We start from the raw sequence: 22,730 nt of genomic DNA on the forward strand, positions 1-22,730 counted from the left end.
ATTGTTTATCAGAACATATTTACTATCATCTGTTGCTTATGTAACATCAATGAACAGGTGGCAATCATTTTATCATGTGGGAAAATTGTGACATGGTACAGTATGAATGAGGACTTCACTGTTTATTAGAAAAAAGATGCTACCATGCAAGACATACCATTTAAACTGGTTCAATTCATATTGGGTTTATGCAAGCCTCATATTTCTGTCATTAGAGAGTAAATTGCTTATTTTTATTGGGGGGTTTTCTTTCTTTATTTGTGGACTATGCTTTCTTTTGTTTGGTGGTTTATGTAAGTTTTATGACACCCTTTGTCCCCAGAGGAACATTCTTGGCTACAGAAGATGTGCAAGAGCCAAAGAAACATGCTGTATGTGCAAGCAGAAAGAAATGCATGAATTAGAATGTCCTCACCCAATGCGCTCTGTCCATGACTCAGTCTATATTCACAATAAATACTCTTACAATTGTATAAATAAAGAAGAAGGCATAGTCGAGGGATTCTGTGATACACACAACAAGTTCGTTTACAACCCTCGACACATTCAATTGTAAAAGAAGAACCTGCTTCTCTCTTATCTAGGCCACATGAGGAGGATTAAAGCAAATATAGCGACTCCAAGGTCAGCCACCTATGCCCATGAACTTCTTACATCTGACAATGTAGTGATTCCCCCCACTGGCAAGGCCCGTATAAATAACATCTGGAACATCAATTACAAGCTCTACGCACCCAGATTAATTACAAATTACAGAGCCAAACAGATTGATTACTAAATCCCCGGTTGACATGGAGAGAGCCGCCCTCATCTAGTCTTCAAGTACTCTGGGTTGGAGTAGTTGAAGAGCAGGAAGTCCATGCGGTAAAGGTTGTACAGCTTCTTCTGGTAGAAGGGACTGATGTTGTGGAAGAACTGAGCCGCCATGTCCCCGTTGGTCCTGGTGCTCTTGCCTGAGGTGGGGAAGTGGACCTCCCCGTCAGCGCCGGCCAGCCGCAGCACAGAGCGGGAGTCCTGCTCCAGAGTCTCATACTTCCCGACCACATCGTAGTGGACGAGGCAGGGGTGGCACAGTGAGTGGATCCGCTCCCAGTGCTCGTTGAAGGGCTCCTCTCTCTGTGTGCGGGGATCCACCAGGTAGTACACAAACTCCTGGAAGGAGACGTCGTTGCCCCGCTCCAGCGCATCCGGCTGGGGTTGGGGCCGATGCCGGCGGATTATCTTGGTGCCGTAGCGCTTGTGGAAGGCCGTGTTGTAGCTGCGGGTGAACTTGTTGCGGTAGGCCGACACTAGCCTCTCGAAGGGCTCCCGCACAAAGATGAACTTCAGGTAGCTGCGCAGACGGCGGTTGATCTCAGAGGTGGAGTACTCTGACAGTGTGCGCAGGTTGCCAGCCACGTGGGCCTCGTTGGCAGGGATGGCTAGGGGCTCGTGGTAGCGTCCGTCCCCCGTCAGGACCATGAAGACGCGTTTCCAGTTGGTGCAAGCCACCTTGGGGACGTAGCAGTACAGCAGGCCATGCTTATCGTCCACGATGAGGTGGCGGAGGTCGTCTGGGGTCAACACCCGTCGCTTCTTGGTGTGGGTGAGACACGCCTCCTCCAGCAGCTCCCGCCGACCACGCAGAGACGTCTGCACTGCAGACAAATCCAACTACGGTCACAGAGAGAGGACGGGACATGCAAGATCAACACTCACATTTAGATGTAATTTGAAATATTTCATCTCTCCAAGTGATAACATCTTCATGTAGCCACATTCTCTGACTAAAACAATTGTGCCATCTGTCAGTGTTTTAATCTATCTTGTCGGATTAGTAAAATGAACTGGAATTGGCATTGCAACATCAAGGCCATCCACTGTGTTTCCCAGTAGACAGCCTGTGGCACTAGTCACATGCAGTAGACAAAGTGTTTAACGTTATAATAAAGAGAAGCAAAAGAGGCGGCTTGATTTGAGCAATGAGGAAGCAATAGAAGGATCAAGGATGGGTATGGTGCTTTGTGTTGCTGACCCACTGTGAATAATGAACAGAAGATAGAGGGGTTGCCAGGTGGACGGAGTCCAAGAGAAAAAGGAACACAACACATAAGATTAGTTGCATCAGCAGCACCAAACTAACTGCTCTCTGTGTGAGAGAGAGCAAAAAAGAGAGAGAGAGAAAAAAAGAGAGAGAGAGCGAGAGAGAGATGCAGTATCACTCAGCATACACTGGATTCCTGAGATTTTGGATATTGGAGCTGAAAAAGAGAGCTTTGTCTCTCGGAGGAAGAGGGGGTACTGTTTTTATAGTAACCACTAAGGACCTGAGTCATAACTTCTAAGGCAAATCAAATGAACTCAACTCAGTCTTGCAGTAACGCTTGAGCCATTACCTCTGAGGAAAGTTAAAGACAAAGGTGGTTGGTATGTAGTATGATGTAACAATATTTAATGTGTAGCAGCAATAATTCAGTTCAGAGACCAAAGGCTACCCATTTGTTGAGAAATCAAACGTGTCAAAGTGGTTCTCCAAGATCATTGCTTTGTCAAATTTAATTTCCTGTGTGTGACACATCTGGAACCAATTAGACATCAACATCAGGTGAATAAACAGTACATAACCGTGAGTGTTCACACACATTCAAGGCATGATAGAATGGGGCCATTCTAAAGCTAGTCACCTGGTCTCCGTTGTAGAGGGTCTGTAGTGGACTTCTCCTGGTCTTCCCTGGGGCGATGCCCTTCCCCCCAGACTGCTCCGCAGCTACAGTCACAAAGACAGAGAGGGAGAAAAAGCGAAACAGATGAATCATCTGAAAAGGGCATTATTGTCTGTTTTCTTTAGTGATTAGTGACGGGTACTCGATGTTCAAGGAACTTTGGCCTCACTGAGCATCCTTTTGGCATACAAAAAGACATCATATTCTTTACTGGTTGCGCTGTCCTGAACAGTATCCGACTCTATAACTCTCACCTTGTCAAGCAAATCTGACTGTGGCCAGTGCTGCTATAGCACACTGTAGTACAGTAGCCCATTGAGTTCTCATTTCAGTATGTTTTACCTTATGGTGAATGATCTCACATGAGCCCCAGCACCTCAGGGCTGGAGGCATGTCAGTGTTGGGGCCCTCCTCACTAGTGAGAGGAAACGGATTGGATTTGCACATGTGCCAGTTGAATGCAGAGGATTGCTTTACATCTCACAGGGAGGGAGGGAGGGACAGAGTGAGAAATAGAGAGAAAGAGAGAGAGAGAAAGAAACAATAGAAGGAAATGAGAAAGTGGGTCAAGAGGTCTTATCACATAGATTCAACACAACAAAAACTCTAAAATTATGTGTGAGAGGATCGTATCTTGATGAAATCTCATCCACCTTGCAAGTGACTGTGTGATCACGCTCTCCGTAGCCAATATGACTCAGCCCTTTAAACAGGTTAACATTCACAAGGCCGCAGGGCAAGATGGATTACCAGGACGTGTACTCATAACATGTCTTCACTGACATATTCATCCTCTCCCTGACCTAGTCTGTAATATGTACATGTATCAAGCAGACCTCCACAGTCCCTGTGCTCAGGAACGCCAAGGTAACCTGTTTACAGTTGAAGTCGGAAGTTTACATACACTTAGGTTGGAGTCATTAAAACTCATTTTTCAACCACTCCACAAATTTCCGTTTTGTATAGTTTTGTCAAGTCGTTTAGGGCATCTACTTTGTGCATGACACAAGTCATTTTTCCAGCAATTGTTTACAGAGATTATGTCACTTATAATTCACTGTATCACAATTCCAGTGGGTCAGAAGTTTACATACACTAAGTTGACTGTGCCTTTAAACAGCTTGGAAAATTCCAGAAAATTATGTCATGGCTTTAGAAGCTTCTGATAGGCTAATTGAAAAACTCAGTGCCTCTTTGGTTGACATCATGGGAAAATCAAAAGAAATCAGCCAAGACAAAAAATTGTACAAACAATAGTACACAAGTATTAGCACCATCGGACCACGCAGCCGACATACCGCTCAGGAAGGAGACGCGTTATGTCTCCTAGAGATTAACGTACTTTGGTGCGAAAAGTGCAAATCAATCCCAGAACAACAGCAAAGGACCTTGTGAAGATGCTGGAGGAAACAGGTACAAAAGTATCTATATCCACAGTAAAACGAGTCCTATATCGACATAACCTGAAAGGCCACTCAGCGAAGAAGAAGCCACTGCTCCAAAACCACCATAAAAAAGCCAGACTATGGTTTGCAACTGCACATGGGGACAAAGATCGTACTTTTTGCAGAAATGTCCTCTGGTCTGATGAAACAAAAATAGAACTGTTTGGCCATAATGAATATCGTTATGTTTGGAGGGAAAAGAGGGAGGCTTGCAAGCCGAAGAACACCATCCCAACCGTGAAGCACGGGGGTGGCAGCATCATGTTGTGGGGGTGATTTGCTGCAGGAGGGACTGGTGCACTTCACAAAATAGATGGCATCATGAGCATCATAAGGAAAATTATGTGGATATATTGAAGAAACATCTCAAGACATCAGTCAGAAAGTTAAAGCTTGGACGCAAATGGGTCTTCCAAATGGACAATGCCCCCAAGCATGCTTCCAAAGTTGTGGCAAAATGGCTTAAGGACAACAAAGTCAAGGTAACTGACAACTGGATCCTGGACATCCTGACAGGCCGCCCCCAGGTGGTGAAGGTAGGCAACAACACATCTGCCACGCTGAACCTCAACACAGGGGCCCCTCAGGGGTGTGTGCTTAGTCCCCTCCTGTACTTCCTGTTCACCCACGACTGCGTGGCCGCGCACGACTCCAACACCATCATTAAGTTTGCCGATGACACGGCGGTGGTAGACCTGATCACCGACAACGATGAGACAGTCTATAAAGAGAAGGTCAGAGACCTGGCAGTGTGGTGCCAAGACAACAATCTCTCCCTCAACATCAGCAAGACAAAGGAGCTGATCGTAGACAACAGGAAACGGAGGGCCGAGCATGCCACATTCACATCGACAGGGCTGTAGTGGAGCGGGCCAAGAGCTTCAAGTTCCTTGGTGTTCACATCACTAAGGACCTATCATGGTCCAAACACACCAACACAGTCATGAAGAGGGCATGACAATGTCTCCTCCCCCTCCCCCTCAGGAGGCTGAAAATTGAGAACATCTTGACTGGCTGCACCATTGAGAACATCTTGACTGGCTGCATCACCACCTGGTATGGCAACTGCTTGGCAAGTTGCTAACAGAGGGTAGTGCGTATGGCCCAGTACACCACTGGGGCTGAGCTCCCTGCCTCCAGGACCTCTATACCAGGTGGTATCAGAGGAAGGTCCAGGACCAAAAAGCTCCTGAACAGCTGCTACCCCCAAGCCATGACTGCTGAACAGTTAATCAAACGGCTACCTGGATTATTTGCATTGACTCCTTTTTTTTACACTAACTCTCTTGCACTGGCTCTGTGCACACTCACTGGACTCTACCCACACACTCACACGCACTACACTGACACACACACACACACACAAAACACACACACATGCACATTGACTCGACACACACACACTTTCACTCTTTCACACTCTACACATACGCTGCTGCTACTCTGTTTATTATCTATCCTGATTGCCTCGTCACTTTTACCCCTACCTACATGTACATATTCCCTCTTTGAACTTACAATGGCTAGCCCCAAGCTGTTCCATTTTTTTCTTGTGCTTTGTGCCATTTGCTCCATGACTCCAACGTGCTTTGTTGACTATGAACTTGCTTGTTTACCTGATCCTGGGACAGACAATGCTTGATTCCACACTCGCGACCCTGACTCTCTATCGGTTACACGGACCTAACCCCCTCTCGCCGGCTGTGAACTCATGTTACCTGATGAAATTGCTGTACAATATGATCTTGTTGCCATCTGATTTCATAAAAAAATCTAAGTGAGTGGATCTGCAATTCTGATTTCTGCTTCACTGATTTCTGCTCTCATAAAAGCCTGGGTTTTCAGCATATTAACACTAGAAGCTCATTACCTAAAATGTATCAATTGAAGGTGTGGGTTCACAGCTCCAATCCGGATGTGTTGGTCATTACTGAGACATGGTTAAGAAAGAGTGTTCTGAACACTGATGTTAACCTTTCTGGTTATAACCTTTTTCAACAAGACAGATCTTCCAAAGGTGGTGGTTCTAACTTATGTCACCATTGCCCTTGATTCTAAGAAATGTTGTGCTGCTATTTTTATTGACTTGGCTAAAGACCATTCCTTTCCTGTGGGTCAGCTAAGGAGTATTAGTGTCTCTGAGGGGTCTTTGGCCTGGTTTGCTAACTACCTCTCAAAGAGTGCAGTGTGTAAAGTCAGAACATCTGCTGTCTCAGCCACTGCCTGTCACCAAGGAAGTACCCCAAGGCTCGATCCTAGGCCCCACGCACTTCAATTTACATCAACAACATAGCTCAGGCAGTAGGAAGCTCTCTCATCCATTTATATGTAGATTATACAGTCAGCTGGCCCCTCCCCGGATTTTCTGTTGAACGCTCTACAACAAAGCTTTCTTAGAGTCCAACAAGCTTTCTCTGCCCTTAACCTTATTCTATAGTAATCATTCCTTTTTCACCCCAGCTGACAAACTAACCCTGATTCAGATGATCATTCTACCCATGCTAGAATACAGAAACATAATTGATAGGTCGGCTGGTAAGGGCGCTCTCGAACAGCTAGATGTTCTTTACCATTCGGCCATCAGACTTGTCACCAATGCTCCTTATAGGACACATCATTGCACTCTACACTGCTCTGTAAACTGTCCATTTCTTAATACCTGACACTAGACCCACTGTTTGATGCTTATTTATAAAACCCTCTTAGGCCTCACTCCCCCTTATCTTAGTAACCTACTGAATCCCTCATCCTCCACATAAAACACCCATTCTGCCAGTCACATTCTGTTAAAGGTCCCCAAAGCACACATATACCTGGGTCGCCCCTCTTTTCAGTTCGCAGCTAGCGACTGGAACAAGAATTAAAAACACTCAAACTGGACAGTTTTATCTCCATCTCTACATTCAAAGACTCAATCACGGACACTCTTTCTGATTCTTGTGGCTGCTTCAGGTGATGTCATGTTGTCTCTACCTTTTTGCCCTTTGTGCAGTTGTCTGTGCCTAACAATGTTTGGACCATGTTAAGTTGCTACCATGCTCTGTTGTAATGTGTTGCTGCCATGCTATGTTGTTGTCTTAGGTCTCTCTTTATGTAGTGTTGTGGTGTCTCTCTTGTCGTGATGGGTTTTTCCTACTTCACATGTGTTTTATATCCCAGTCCCCATCCCTGCTGTTCTTAATTGACTTGCCTAGTTAAAAAAAAGGTTAAATAAAATAAAAAGCTACCTCGTACCCCTGCATATTGACTTGGTACCGGTACTCCTTGTATACAGTGCCTTCAGAAAGTATTCATACCCCTTGACACATTTTGTTGTGTTACAGCCTGAATTCAAAATGGATTCAATTGATCATTTACATAAGTATTCACACCCCTGAGTCAATACTTTGTAGAAGCACCTTTAGCTGCGATTACATCTGTGAGTCTTTCTGGGTAAATTTCTAAGAGCTTTCCACACCTGGATTGTGCAACATCTACCCATTATTCTTTTAAAAATTCTTCAAGCTCTGTCAAATTGGTTGTTGATCATTGCTAGACAACCATGTGCAGGTCTTGCCATAGATTTTCAAGTAGATTTAAGTCAAAACGATAACTCGGCCACTCAGGAACATTCACTGTCTTCTTGGTAAGCTACTCCAGTGTAGATTTGGCCTTCTGTTTTAGGTTATTGTCCTGCTGAAATGTGAATTAATCTACCAGTGTCTGGTGGAAAGAAGACTGAACCAGGTTTTCCTCTAGAATTTTGCCTGTGCTTAGCTCCATTCCATTTATTTTTTATCCTGAAAAACTACCCAGTCCTTAATGATTACAAGCATACCCATAACATGATGCAGCCACCACTATGCTTAAACATATGGAGAGTGGTACTCAGTAATGTGTTGTATTGGATTTGCCCCAAACATACAGTAACACTTTGTGTTCAGGACAAAAAGTGAATTGCTTTGCCACAATTTTTGCAGTATTACGTTAGTGCCTTGTTGCAAACAAGATGCATGTTTTGGAATATCTGTATTCTGTACAGGCATCTTTCTTCTCACTCTGTCAATTAGGTTAGTATTGTGGAGTAACTACAATGTTGTTGATCCATTCTCAGTTTTCTACTATCACAGCGATAAAACTCTGTAATTGTTTTAAAGTCACTATTGGCCTCATGGTGAAATCCCTGAGCGGTTTCCTTCCTCTCCGGCAACTGAGTTAGGAAGAACGCCTGTATCTTTGTAGTGACTACGTGTATTGATACACCATCCAAAGTGTACTTAATAACTTCACCATGCTCAAAGGGATATGCAATGTGTACATCTTTTTTAAAATTGTATCTACCAATAGGTGCCCTTCTTTGCGAGGCATTAGAAAACCTCCCTGGTTTTTGTTGTTGAATCTGTGTTTGAAATTCACATCTCGACTGTGAGACCTTACAGCTAATTCTATTTGTGGGGTACAGAGACGAGGTAGTTGTTAAAAAATCCTGCTAAACACTATTATTGCACTCAGAGTCCATGACACTTATGAGAATTGTTAAACAAATGTTTACTCCTGAACTTATTTATGCTTGCCATAACAGAGGTTGAATACATATTGACTCAAAACATTTGACTCAAAACAAAACGTGGAAAGGTGTCACTGACCAAGTATTTTTTGTGACTAGCATGTGACTTTGCATGTGACTCCTGCTCTGATAAAACACACTTCCCCCTCTACATCTCTGTCATCTCATCTGCTCTACACATCAGCCTGCGTCACTGATTATGACTTCCGCTTTTGTGGAAGCCACATGCACCGTGCACAGAGAAGTGGGAGATTCAGTGTTGCGAAACAACGTCAAGGTACCAAATTAAACCCTACCCACTGGTTGAATCAACGTTGTTTCCACGTCATTTCATAGAAATTACATTGAACCAACATGGAATAGATGTTGAATTAAACTGTGCCCAGTGGGTTATCACTACTCTATACATTAGTCCAAAGATAAATCAGAAGATTTTTCTTTTTGAAAAGATCATCTTTTAGCTTCTCCTATCATTGGATATGTGGAGATCACAAGATGCAAGCTACAGTTTCACTATTCCCTGTATAGCTGTATAGACCATAGCTGTATGGACTAGCTGTATCTATATATATATATATATATATATATACCATTGCTGTATAGACCATAGCTACAGTGCCTTGATTAAAACAGTTTTTATTTTTTATTTTTGCAAAAAAAATTATGAACGGTAACATTACATTTACATAAGAATTCAGACCCTTTACTCAGTACATTATTGAAGCACCTTTGGCAGCGATTACAGCCTCAAGTCTTCTTGGGTATGACGCTACAAGCTTGGCACACCTGTATTTGGGGAGTTTCTCCCATTCTTCTCTGCAGATCCTCACAAGCTCTTTCATGTTGGATGGGGAGCGTCGATGCACAGCTATTTTCAGGTCTCTCCAGAGATGTTCGATCGGGTTCAAGCCCGGGCTCTGGTTGGGCCACTCAAGGACATTCAGAGAATTGTACCGAAGCCACTCCTGCATTGTCTTGGCTGTGTGCTGTTGGAAGGTGAACCTTCAGCCCAGTCTGAGGTCCTGCGGAGCAGGTTTTCAACAAGGATCTCTCTGTACTTTGCGCCGTTCATCTTTAATCTTGCCCTTCGTTGGACACTGTGCTAACAAACCCCCAAACGAGCTTCAACGCCATACAACACTCCTTCCGTGGCCTCCAACTGCTTTTAAATGCTATTAAAACTAAGTGCATGCTCTTCAACTGATTGCTGCCCGCACCCTCCCGCCCGACTAGCATCACTACTCTGGACGGTTCTGAATTAGAATATGTGGACAACTACAAATACCTAGGTGTCTGGTTCGACTGTAAACTCTCCTTCCAGACTCACATTAAGCATCTCCAATCCAAAACTAAATCTAGAATCGGCTTCCTATTTCGCAACAAAGCCTCCTTCACTCATGCCGCCAAACATACCCTCGTAAAACTGACTATCCTACCGATCCTTGACTTCGGCGATGTCATTTACAAAATAGCCCCCAACACTCTACTCAGCAAACTGGATGTAGTCTATTACAGTGCCATCCGTTTTGTCACCAAAGCCCCATATACTACATTTGCACACATTGTACATAGATTTTTCTATTTTTCTTTTGTTTTGTGTTATTGACTGTACGTTTGTTTATGTGTAACTCTGTGTTGTTGTTTTTGTCGCACTGCTTTGCTTTATCTTGGCCAGGTCGCAGTTGTAAATGAGAACTTGTTTTCAACTGGCCTACCTGGTTAAATAAAGGTGAAATAAAAAAGAAAGAAAGAAAAATCTTTGCCTCAATCCTGACTAGTCTCCTAGTCCCTGCCGCTGAAAAACATCCCCACAGCATGATGCTGCCACCACCATGCTTCACCGTAGGGATAGTGCCAGATTTCCTCCAGACGTGACGCTTGGCATTCAGGTCAAAGAGTTTAATCTTGGTTTCATCAGACCAGAGAGTCTTGTTTCTCATGGTCTGAGAGTATTTAGGTGCCTTTTGGCAAACTCCAAGCGTGCTGTCATGTGCCTTTTACTGAGGAGTGGCTTCCATCTGGCTGCTCTACCATAAAGGCCTGATTGGTGGAGTGCTGCTGGAAGGTTCTCCCACCTCCACAGAGGAACTCTAGTGCTCTGTCAGAGCGACCATCGGGTTCTTGGTCACTTCCCTGACCAAGGCCCTTCTCTCCCGATTGCTCAGTTTGGCCGGACGGCCAGCTCTAGGAAGAGTCTTGGTGGTTCCTCACAGTGTTCTTGGGACCTTCAATGCTGCAGAAATGTTTTGGTATCCTTCTCCAGATCTGTGCCTCGACACAATCATGTCTCAGAGCTCTACGGACAATTCCTTTGACCTCATGGCTTGGTTTTTGCTCTGACATGCACTGTCAACTGTGGGACCCTATATAGACAGGTGTGTGCCTTTCCAAATCATGTCCAATCAATTGAATTCACCACAGGTGGACTCCAATCAGGTTGTAGAAACATCTCAATGATGATCAATGAAAACAGGATGCACTTGAGCTCAATTTTGAGTCTCATAGCAAAGGGTCTGAAAATTATGTAAATAAGTTATGTTTTTCTATTTTAATAAATGTCAAAAAATAAATAAAAAAAACTGTTTTTGGTATTGTGTGTAGATTATTGAGGATTTTTTTTATTTAAAAAGGGGACTGAATACTTTCTGAAGGCACTGTATATAGACCATAGCTATATAGACTAGCTGTATCTATATAGATAGAACATAACTGTATAGACTAGCTGTATAGACCATAGCTGTATAGACCATAGCTGTTTCTATACAGATAGACCACAGCTGCATAGCAAAAGCACCCCAGAAATTGAATAAACAGGCCACACTTGTGTTAAAATAGTGAGCAATTTACTTTTTAACGTCTCTCAATGGCTTATTCAGCAAGAACAAACACCCAGCAGGTGTGGCTTTTGACTGATTCAGCCTTCTATGGTGCCGTGGGCATGTGGCGGGATTGGGACATATGCCAGCCTTGTTTGTTGACTAGACAAGACCCACATGATGCCAACGTAGGAAGATGTTGCTTGTGTGTGATGGTAAAAGAGCATAGTAATGGAAGTGTGTGTGGGCCCAACCCAGTGAGCAAAATGTGTTTATTAACTAAAAATACTTACAGTATTTTCAACATCATTATCTCATAAGGAATACATTGCTGCTTGAAATTACTTTCTGTTGTAACTTCAGTAACTCAGTTACGCTGATGTCAGCTTTTCACAGAAGAAGAAGAATTTAGAATATAAATGATATCTGACAGTGAAGTATTTGAGGTTTAGAACAAGACCAGAAAAATCTAAATGTGGAAGAGTTGAGAAAGTCTGCTCTAGCAGACCTTTGATCATCATGTGCGTTTAAGTCCATGGTACAGGGCTCACGACACGCTCAACCGAAAAGGATGTCATGACTTTGACTGTCAGGAGAGAGTATAGACAAACCAAATATTATCTGAAGGCTCAAAGGTCCTGTTTGAAAAGTAGACGTTAACTATTTTCACATGCATTTTTTTCACATTTCACATGTCACATTGAGCTGACTTGTAAAGGAGGCTTGGCGCATCTAGCACCTTTCAGTAACTGACAAGTGTGTACACCCACCCACACGTTTAGTCAGCTCTTTCTCAGACTGGACATAGTACTGCTAAGTCCGAGGTGTGAATCCTTCTGCCCACAGAGGAGAGACACTCACTATAGGGAAATACACAGATATGTTTATTCTGAAACAAGTTAGTTTCCACCTTTTTGTGTCACCAAGCACTGATGTTTATCTTGTTGCAGATAAAAACTGTACTTTTTTCGCTTAAGTTTTCATGTACCGAATACATTTTTAAATGGTCTCTGGTCTTGGGACACGCACTCTAGCCAACAGCTCGCAGATACTGGCAGTCTACATGATGAGATTATTATGGATAAGAGCAAGAATATTTGTATTTGTCAAACGACAGTCAATCATCGTGTCACCAGAATCCGACCCTCAATATTTATTGGAAAGGAGCATCAAGATCCCTGTGCACTTTCACCACCCTGTGAAGTTCATCGTAACTTATTTCATGTGTAGCCTAATAAACTGCATTTCCCTAGTCGTAGTGTGAGTACCAGACAACATATCATCGTGTGACTCCAAGTTTACTTCGATATAATGGTTATTATATTAATACTTGCGCATAAAGGCCTTACCACCGCCATTTCTCGCATAATACATTTTACCGGCACAAAGATCCCACCATGTCGAACGAAAGATTTATCTGTTAGCATTCATAAAATTGTACAGAAACTTCCTGTTTCCATCACAGCTGTTGTGATATTTTTTTATATGGTACAGTATGACTGTACTCGAATAAAAACTGTGGATGATAACGTGGTTACAGATAAATATACCCAACCCCCGGCCTGCTCACCGAGCTATCATCTAGAAGGCGGAGAAGGTACAGGTGCATCAAAGTTGGGACCGAGAGACTGAAAAACTGCTTCTATAGCCAGGCCATCAGACTGTTAAATAATTACCACTAGCCGGCCTCCGCCTAGTACCCTGACCTGAACTTAGTCACTGTAACTAGCCAGCTACCACCTGGTTCTCTACCCTGCACCTTAGAGACTGCTGCCCTATGTACAGTTGAAGTCGGAAGTTTACATACACCTCAGCCAAATAGATTTAAACTCAGTTTTTCACAATTCCTGACATTTAATCCTAGTAAAAATTCCCTGTCTTAGGTCAGTTAGGATCACCACTTTATTTTAAGAATGTGAAATGTCAGAATAATAGTAGAGAGAATTATTTCTTTCAGCTTTTATTTCTTTCATCACATTCCCAGTGGGTCAGAAGTTTGCATACACTCAATTAGTATTTGGTAGCATTGCCTTTAAATTATTTATCTTGGGTCAAACGTTTCAGGTAGCCTTCCACAAGCTTCCCGAAATAAGTTGGGTGAATTGTGGCCCATTCCTCATGACAGAGCTCGTGTAACTGAGTCAGGTTTGTAGGTCTCCTTGCTCGCACACGCTTTTCAGTTCTGCCCACACATTTTCTATAGGATGAGGTCAGGGCTTTGTGATGGCCACTCAAATACCTTGACTTTGTTGTCCTTAAGCCATTTTGCCACAACTTTGGGTGTATGCTTGGGGTCATTGTCTATTTGGAAGACCCATTTGCGACCAAGCTTTAACTTCCTAACTGATGTCTTGAGATGTTTCTTCAATATATCCACATCATTTTCCTTATGATGCTCATGATGCCATCTATTTTGTGAAGTGCACCAGTCCCTCCTGCAGCAAAGCACCCCCACAACATGATGCTGCCACCCCCGTGCTTCACGGTTGAGATGGTGTTCTTTGGCTTGCAAGCCTCCCCCATTTTCCTCCAAACATAACGATGTTCATTATGGCCAAATTTTTGTTTTTTGTTTCATCAGACCTGTTTCCTCCAGCATCTTCACAAGGTCCTTTGCTGTTGTTCTGGGATTGATTTGCACTTTTCGCACCAAAGTACGCTCATCTCTAGGAGATAGAACGTGTCTCCTTCCTGAGCGGTATGATGGCTGCATGGTTCCATGGTGTTTATACTTGCGTACTATCGTTTCTACAATGAACATGGTACCTTCAGGAGTTTGGAAATTGCTCCCAAGGATGAACCAAACTTGTGGAGGTCTACAATTTTTTTTCTGAGGTCTTGGCTGATTTCTTTTGATTTTCCCATGATGTCAAGCAAAGAGGCACTGAGTTTTAAGGTAGGCCTTGAAATACATCCACAGGTACACTTCCAATTGACTCAAATTATGTAAATTAGCCTATCAGAAGCTTCTAAAGCCATGACATAATTTTCTGGAATTTTACTTGTGTCATGCACAAAGTAGATGTCCTAACCGACTTGCCAAAACTATAGTTTGTTAACAAGAAATTTGTGGAGTGGTTGAAAAATGAGTTTTAATGACTCCAACCTAAGTGTATGTAAACTTCCGACTTCAACAGTACATACATAGTTATTGAACACCGGTCACTTTAATAATGTTTACATACTGTTTGGCCCACTTCATATGTACAGTGGGGCAAAAAAGTATTTAGTCAGCCACCAATTGTGCAAGTTCTCCCACTTAAAAAGATGAGAGAGGCCTGTAATTTTCATCATAGGTACACTTCAACTATGACAGACAAAATGAGAAAGAAAAATCCAGAAAATCACATTGTAGGATTTTTAATGAATTTATTTGCAAATTACGGTGGAAAATAAGTATTTGGTCACCTACAAACAAGCAAGATTTCTGGCTCTCACAGACCTGTAACTTCTTCTTTAAGAGGCTCCTCTGTCCTCCACTCGTTACCTGTATTAATGGCACCTGTTTGAACTTGTTATCAGTATAAAAGACACCTGTCCACAACCTCAAACAGTCACACTCCAAACTCCACTATGGCCAAGACCAAAGAGCTGTCAAAGGACACCAGAAACAAAATTGTAGACCTGCACCAGGCTGGGAAGACTGAATCTGCAATAGGTAAGCAGCTTGGTTTGAAGAAATCAACTGTGGGAGCAATTATTAGGAAATGGAAGACATACAAGACCACTGATAATCTCCCTCGATCTGGGGCTCCACGCAAGATCTCACCCCGTGGGGTCAACATGATCACAAGAACGGTGAGCAAAAATCCCAGAACCACACGGGGGGACCTAGTGAATGACCTGCAGAGAGCTGGGACCAAAGTAACAAAGCCTACCATCAGTAACACACTACGCCGCCAGGGACTCAAATCCTGCAGTGCCAGACGTGTCCCCCTGCTTAAGCCAGTACATGTCCAGGCCCGTCTGAAGTTTGCTACAGAGCATTTGGATGATCCAGAAGAAGATTGGGAGAATGTCATATGGTCAGATGAAACCAAAATATAACTTTTTGGTAAAATCTCAACTCGTCGTGTTTGGAGGACAAAGAATGCTGAGTTGCATCCAAAGAACACCATACCTACTGTGAAGCATGGGGGTGGAAACATCATGCTTTGGGGCTGTTTTTCTGCAAAGGGACCAGGACGACTGATCCGTGTAAAGGAAAGAATGAATGGGGCCATTTATCGTGAGATTTTGAGTGAAAACCTCCTTCCATCAGCAAGGGCATTGAAGATGAAACGTGGCTGGGTCTTTCAGCATGACAATGATCCCAAACACACCGCCCGGGCAACGAAAGAGTGGTTTCGTAAGAAGCATTTCAAGTTCCTGGAGTGGCCTAGCCAGTCTCCAGATCTCAACCCCATAGAAAATCTTTGGTTGAAAGTCTGTGTTGCCCAGCAACAGCCCCAAAACATCACTGCTCTAGAGGAGATCTGCATGGAGGAATGGGCCAAAATACCAGCAACAGTGTGTGAAAACCTTGTGAAGACTTACAGAAAGCGTTTGACCTCTGTCATTGCCAACAAAGGGTATATAACAAAGTATTGAGATAAACTTTTGTTATTGACCAAATACTTATTTTCCACCATAATTTGCAAATAAATTCATTAAAAATCCTACATTGTGATTTTCTGGATTTTTTTTTCTAATTTTGTCTGTCATAGTTGAAGTGTACCTATGATGAAAATTACAGGCCTCTCTCATCTTTTTAAGTGGGAGAACTTGCACAATTGGTGGCTGACTAAATACTTTTTTGCCCCACTGTATATACTGTATTCTAGTCAAGGCTCATCCTATATAACTACTGCTGTACACATCTTTTCTATTCATATACTGTCTCTACACACCATCATACACGCCTTCAGAAAGTATTCACACCCCTTGACTTTTTCCACATTTTGTTATGTTACAACCTGAATTTAAAACCGATTCAATTCAGAATGTTTTGTCACTGGCCTACACACAATACCCCATTCTGTTAAAATGGAATTATGTTTTTGGAAATATTTAGAAATTAATGAAAAATGAAAAATGAATAAATAAGTATTCAACCCCTTTGTAATGAGTAAAAATGTGCCTACCAAGTCACATAATGTGATGCATGGACTCTGTGTGCAATAATAGTGTTTAACATGATTTTTGAATGACTACCTCATCTCTGTACTCCACACATACAATTATCTGTAAGGTCCCTCAGCTGAGCAGTGAATTTCAAACACAGATTCAACCACAAAGACCAGGAAGGATTCCAATGCCTCGCAAAGAACCTATTGGTTGATCGTTTTTTTTTTAAAGACATTGCATATCCCTTTGAGCATGGTGAAGTTATTAATTACACTTTGGATGTTGTATCAATAAACACAGTCCCTACAAAGATACAGGTGTCCTTCCTAACTAATATGCTGGAGAGGAAGGAAACCGATCAGGGATTTCACAATGAGGCCAATGGTGACTTTAAAACAGTTATAGAGTTGAATGGCTGTGATAGGAGAAAACTGAGGATAGATCAACAACATTGTAGTTACTCCACAATACTAACCTAATTGACAGAGTGACAAGAAAGATGCCTGTACAGAATACAGATATTCCAAAACATGCATCCTGTTTGCAAGGCACTAACGTAATATTGCAAAAAATGTGGCTAAACAATTAACTTTTTGTCCTGAATACAAAGCGTTATGTTTGGGGCAAATCTATTACAACATACTACTGAGTACCACTCTCCATATTTTTAAGCATAATGGTGGCTGAATCATGTTATGGGTACGCTTGTGTAACAGTTTAGCTTCCGTCCCTCTCCTCGCCCCTAACTGGGCTCGAACCAGGGACCCCCTGCACACATCGACAACAGCCACCCTCGAAGCATCGTTACCCATCGCGCCACAAAAGCCGCGGTCCTTGCAGAGCAAGGGGAACAACTACTTCAGGTCTCAGAGCGAGTGACGTCACCGATTGAAACGCTATTAGCGCACACCACCGCTAACTAAGTAGCCATTTCACATCGGTTACACTTGTAATCAGCAAAAACTAGGGAGTTTTTCAGGATAAAAAAATGAATAAATAGAATGCTAAGCACAAGCAAAATCCTAGAGTAAAACCTGGTTCAGTCTGCTTTCCACCAGACACTGGGAGATGAATTCACCTTTCATCAAGACAATAACATAAAACACAAGGCCAAATCTACATTGGAGTTTCTTACCAAGAAAACTGTGAATGTTCCTGAGTGGCTGAGTTACCGTTTTGACTTAAATCTACTTGAAAATCTATGGCAAGACTTGAAAATGGTTTTCTAGCTATGATCAACAACCAATTTGAAAGAGCTTGAACATTTTATAATATAATAATGAGCAAATGTTGCACAATCCAGGTGTGGAAAGATTTTAGAGACTTACCCAGAAGTACTCACAGCTGTTATCGCTGCCAAAGGTGCTTCAACAAAGTATTGACTCAGGGGTGTGAATACTCACAGAATGTAGATGAGATATTTCTGTATTTCATTTTCAATAAATTTGCTAAAATGTCTAAAAACATGTTTTACTTTAATAAATGTTGAATGCAGGCTGTAACGCAACAAAATGTGGAATACTGTACATATTTATTTATGTTCCCGGACTTTGACATTGCTCCTTCTAATATTTCTATATTTCTAAATTCCTTTTCTTTTTGTAATTGTTTTGTATTGTTAGTAGGTATTACTGCACTGTTGGAGCTAGGAACATAAGTATTTCACTACACCCACGATAACATCTGTAAAATATGTGTACGTGACCAATAACATTTGATTTGATTCGATTTGTAGACCATATCCAAAATACATCAACATATGTTGGTTGATGGGGTTTTAATCTGTGATTTCCGGACATCCTCACCATAGACTGTAAAAAGAATTGTCCCGCCCTGTTGACCAGATACAATTGACAACAGAATTTCAGCACGCTTATAGGGAAGAGCATTCAACATGCATGGCACTTACACAAAGGACTGAGACAAAATTATGATCAAAAGATTGTGGGAGCTGTTTTGTTAGACTCCAGTGCTGCTTTTGACATTATCGATCATAATCTGCTGCTGGAAAAATGTGTGTGTTATGGCTTTACAACCCCTGCTATAATGTGGATCATTTTTCATTTTATCTTTATTTAACTAGGCAAGTCAGTTAATAACAAATTCCTATTTACAATGATGGCCTAGGAACAGTTGTCTAGTCTTTGAGTAAAGCCACTGCCTTGTTCAGGGGCAGAACAACAGATGTTTACCTTGTCAGCCCGGGGATTCAATCTAGCAACCTTTTGGTTACTGGCCCAACGCTCTAACCACTAGGCTACCTGCCGCCCCTGTTAGAGTTACCCGTCTAAAAGAACACAGAGGGTGTTCTGTAATTGAAGCCTCTCACCATAATCCAGGTAGAATCAGGCATTCCCCAGGGCAGCTGTCTAGGCAGCTGTCTAGTCTTTGAGTAAAGCCAGTGTGTCTATGTATGCAGGTGACTCAAACAATACATGTCAGCTACTACACTGCAACACTTAACAAAAAGAGCTGCAGTCCGTTTCAGAATTTGTGGCAAGAAATAAGTTAGTCCTAAATATTTCGAAAACTAAAAACATTGTATTAAGGGGAAACCCAGCCACGGACCCTTAAACTGTAGAGGGATACATGTATGCCAAGTCATACTCTTTTTTGGGCCAGACAGCATCACATACTGTACATGGACTACATACAGTGTTGTCGGACAGAGGGGGGATATTTCACTCACTCGGGTGCTTTTTCTGGTAAGATAGTTTCAGCCACTTGTGAAGTGAAGGAAAGTCGGAGGGTGCACAGTGCACTGTCAGGATGCTGGAATTATTTTGGATGAACGTGCACCGGTAACCTACCTTTTTTTTCCAAACAAAGTGATTTGTTTGACAATCAGATGAAAACATCATGACTAGCTGTGTTAATGGCACATTAAAAGGTCATACATATTTACAGTTAAATTACATCTTTACTCTAAAACCCATTGAGAAATGTTGTGCACGCGCTTGGAGCGGGGGGGGGGGCCTCAAAATCACTAAGTCCGCCCCTGGGAGATGGTTGGATAGGAAGGATGATTCTTATAAAACTTTAATGTTTAAATAGAAAGTATCCTACGACATAATGTAATAGCATAGTAAGAGTGTCCCTTCCTTGGTTGCTCACTTACTCTTGGAGGCTCTGTAAAATGAGGAACCTGGACTTATTACATAGTTCTTTCCCCATATATGTGGTATAACAACGGCAAACTGTGGCATAGAAATATATGGTTTATATTTCATTCTCTCTATTGTTCAAACTTCAGACATATGTTAAAACTTCAGACATAACCTGGGAGTGAGGCTAGGTTAGGTTATCTTCCCTCCTATCTTTCTCTGTCACGCAGTATCACTCAATCCCTTAAGGGTATATGTTTCTTCTTCCTCTGCCCTAGCACAGGAGAGCACAGGAGAGCTGAGGAAACTAGTCCAAAAAGGCCCAGGAATGCTTAAGGGTCTCTCAGAGGGGGCTACCAAAACATTCCATGGTTCACACTCATAGTGCTCTTACTCATGCCCCGCCATTTACCCCTTCCATTGTGTCTCAACTCAACACATGCTAATTTAGGGAGAAATTGAGCAACAGACATGGTAGTTAATTTCAGTTTGACATGATGCTTGTGATAAACGATTTATTGAATATAATATTTAATAAATGAGTGGGACTAGCCAAATGAAAAACAGCCTACACTCAGTGTATGTAATACACCAAAACGTCGCCCTATAAGAACATCTTGGGCACCATCCCATAGCACCCTGATGTGTGGTGATGCTCGAAACTTACCTGGCCTTGTGATGTTCTGAAAGTACAATATGACCATAAAAAGTGACCCAACGCATGTCGCCAGAAACATTCGTCCAACTTTGGGTTTTCTCATCCTGATTCCCCGAGCTGGCAGAGCAGAACACTCGCCCCGAGGTGGCTCATGCGAGGCAGCTCGTCTGATGCAGCTTTGCGAAAGAAGGGAAAGAACTGACCTTCATGCGGAAAAAGTTGGAAGTGGCACCGTTAGGTCAGCCTCTTCAGCAATTAGTCTATTCGCCTATGCCTATGAATATCCAACAATAAATAACAGCCGCGAAAATATTGGAATGTGCAACAGAATGTCGGTTGTCTTTGTTGGTGTGTTCCGATAAATTATGACATTATTCAATCTATATTTTCTGCTCCGCTGAAATGTCTCATCGCAAACATGTCCTGACAACCCCAAATGATAGAATTGTTTTATCAGAGTTCTCCGATCATTCAACAGTTGTTGTTTCCTCAATTTTGTCAACCTTAAAATTCCCTGAAAAATGGTCGGCGGCACTTGTGCCTTGACGTCACACCCAACCCTAATACTTTGTAACAGTGACTGTCACCACAGCTTTGCCTCAGAGATATACGAAACATAGACCGACATTAGTATATCTGAGCACTTCCAAGATGTATTATACTTAGGGATGACCGGGGACCAAAGTAACAGTTTTAAGCTTTTACTTAGTATGAAAATAATATTTGTGTTACATTCATAATATTTTTTATTCAAACAACATAGGCTACATGCTACCATTAGGCCTTCACGTTGTAAAGAAGTTTCTATGACACTGAAAGTGGTGGAAGTGAAATGTCCCTCTGGTATTTCTCACGGGTTAATTGGAACACTGTCTTCAATTGTAAAAATGAGGTGTAATTGAAAAATATTCCGATTTTAAACTGATATTTGGATGAAAATACAGTAATAGTTTATTTATTTATTATTATTTCATCTTTTAGGCATGGCATGTTGACACAAAACGGAGTAGCCAAAATTAATATAGCCTATTTTATTTAAGATACTTTTAGCATTAAAAACAACTGTAGCATTTTAGCTAACCCTTATTCTAAAGTTAACCCAATTTGCCCAACCTGCTCCATAAATTCATATAACCTTCGTCGTTTTAGTTCTCATAACCTTTTAGGTAAATGATCCTAACCTTTGTCATTAGTTCCACTAACAACTAACTTAAATTCTCCTTATAATTTAAGCAATGTGGTCTCAGAAAAAGACGTATACTACCAATGTTGTGGAAATTCTTAGACAGGATACTCAAAGTCAATATTAAATGAATCACTCTTTATTGTCAGCAAGCTGGAGAGGTCACAGTCAAACTTAGATGCATAAGCACGTCTGAAGTGAGCATCTTAAAGGGAGTTCCTTACATAGACCCTTATATACTGCTATCTAAACCTACATAAACATGATTCATTGGAAAGGTTTCCACATGTGACTGGCTCCATCTCTATCTTGACTTAAAGAATATATTCTGGGCATTCTGCCAGATGTTCCTCCGGAGCCCCTCCTCTCTTGACCAGACACAGGCAGGAAGGAACCAATGATTGTTTATGACACCAAAGATAGAATCCAAACCAAGGTTTCAGTCTGTTGCATCTGATTTCCTATACCGAAGATAAGATGCACAAAGTAAATTTCATTCATTACACTAACATAAAGTAAGTTACATCATCCAATTGGTATGCTATTGTACGACAGGATAAGATGTATGATACAATACGTCTTGTAAATCATATGATATTGTATGACGGCTATTCCACTCATAATGTAACCAAATGTGACATAATATATAATACTAGATTAGATTTACTCACAGATAGTAGATTTACTCACAGAATAATACCAATTGCCCTAAGACCACGTTGGTCACCAATCTTCCCTGTGACAAATGTATCCAAAAATATTTTGTGGACTACTTCTTACAATGTTTACAAAGAAAATGTACAAATCTGATGAATTTCTGCCATTGTTGGTATGACGGATTACAGGGATAACATTTTTATTTTACCATTTGTTTTACTGTAAATTACAATGTACTTTTTCGGTAGCCTCAGCTAAAATGCCACGATCAACACCGTCGATATTGAGATGGGCGAGATGCGAGACTTCACTTTCACACAGTATCTGTGCATGTGCACGGGTTCACTACAAGCTGTTACAGCGTGGTAGCCACGGGACCAAAACAGTGGAGAAGTTGAGCCTCGCACTTCAACGGTCTTAATTATTGCAGAAATTGACCCACTATACAATTTACTTTCTGCATACACCATATCGCCTCATCTACCTTTAATATTTAAGTTCTTGTAGTCAAAA

General features: G+C 41.9%; 1 protein-coding gene across 1 annotated transcript; it reads right to left on the reverse strand.

Moving 5' to 3' along the window:
- On the reverse strand, window positions 1-20,937 carry LOC120060985 (carbohydrate sulfotransferase 11-like). The gene is made up of 3 exons (XM_039010445.1): window positions 20,387-20,937; window positions 2,664-2,746; window positions 1-1,653 (listed from the first exon to the last, which is right to left on the reverse strand). Exons 1-3 carry the CDS (start codon window positions 20,478-20,480, stop codon window positions 808-810), a joined length of 1,023 nt encoding a protein of 340 aa, XP_038866373.1. The 5' UTR covers window positions 20,481-20,937; the 3' UTR covers window positions 1-807.
- Between the last annotated feature and the right edge of the window lie 1,793 nt (window positions 20,938-22,730).

Source organism: Salvelinus namaycush, chromosome 16 (genome assembly GCF_016432855.1).
Source record: "Salvelinus namaycush isolate Seneca chromosome 16, SaNama_1.0, whole genome shotgun sequence".
Classification (NCBI taxonomy): domain Eukaryota; kingdom Metazoa; phylum Chordata; class Actinopteri; order Salmoniformes; family Salmonidae; genus Salvelinus; species Salvelinus namaycush.

What these genes read in the sequence shown, in the direction of transcription:
- LOC120060985 (XM_039010445.1), bottom strand. Translation starts at nt 20,480, where the DNA reads ATGAGAAAACCCAAAGTTGGACGAATGTTTCTGGCGACATGCGTTGGG. An exon ending in TCAGAACATCACAAGGCCAG is followed by an intron (nt 2,747 to 20,386) that starts GTAAGTTTCGAG and finishes TTGTGACTGTAG; the next exon opens with CTGCGGAGCAGTCTGGGGGG. An exon ending in CCCTCTACAACGGAGACCAG is followed by an intron (nt 1,654 to 2,663) that starts GTGACTAGCTTT and finishes CTGTGACCGTAG; the next exon opens with TTGGATTTGTCTGCAGTGCA.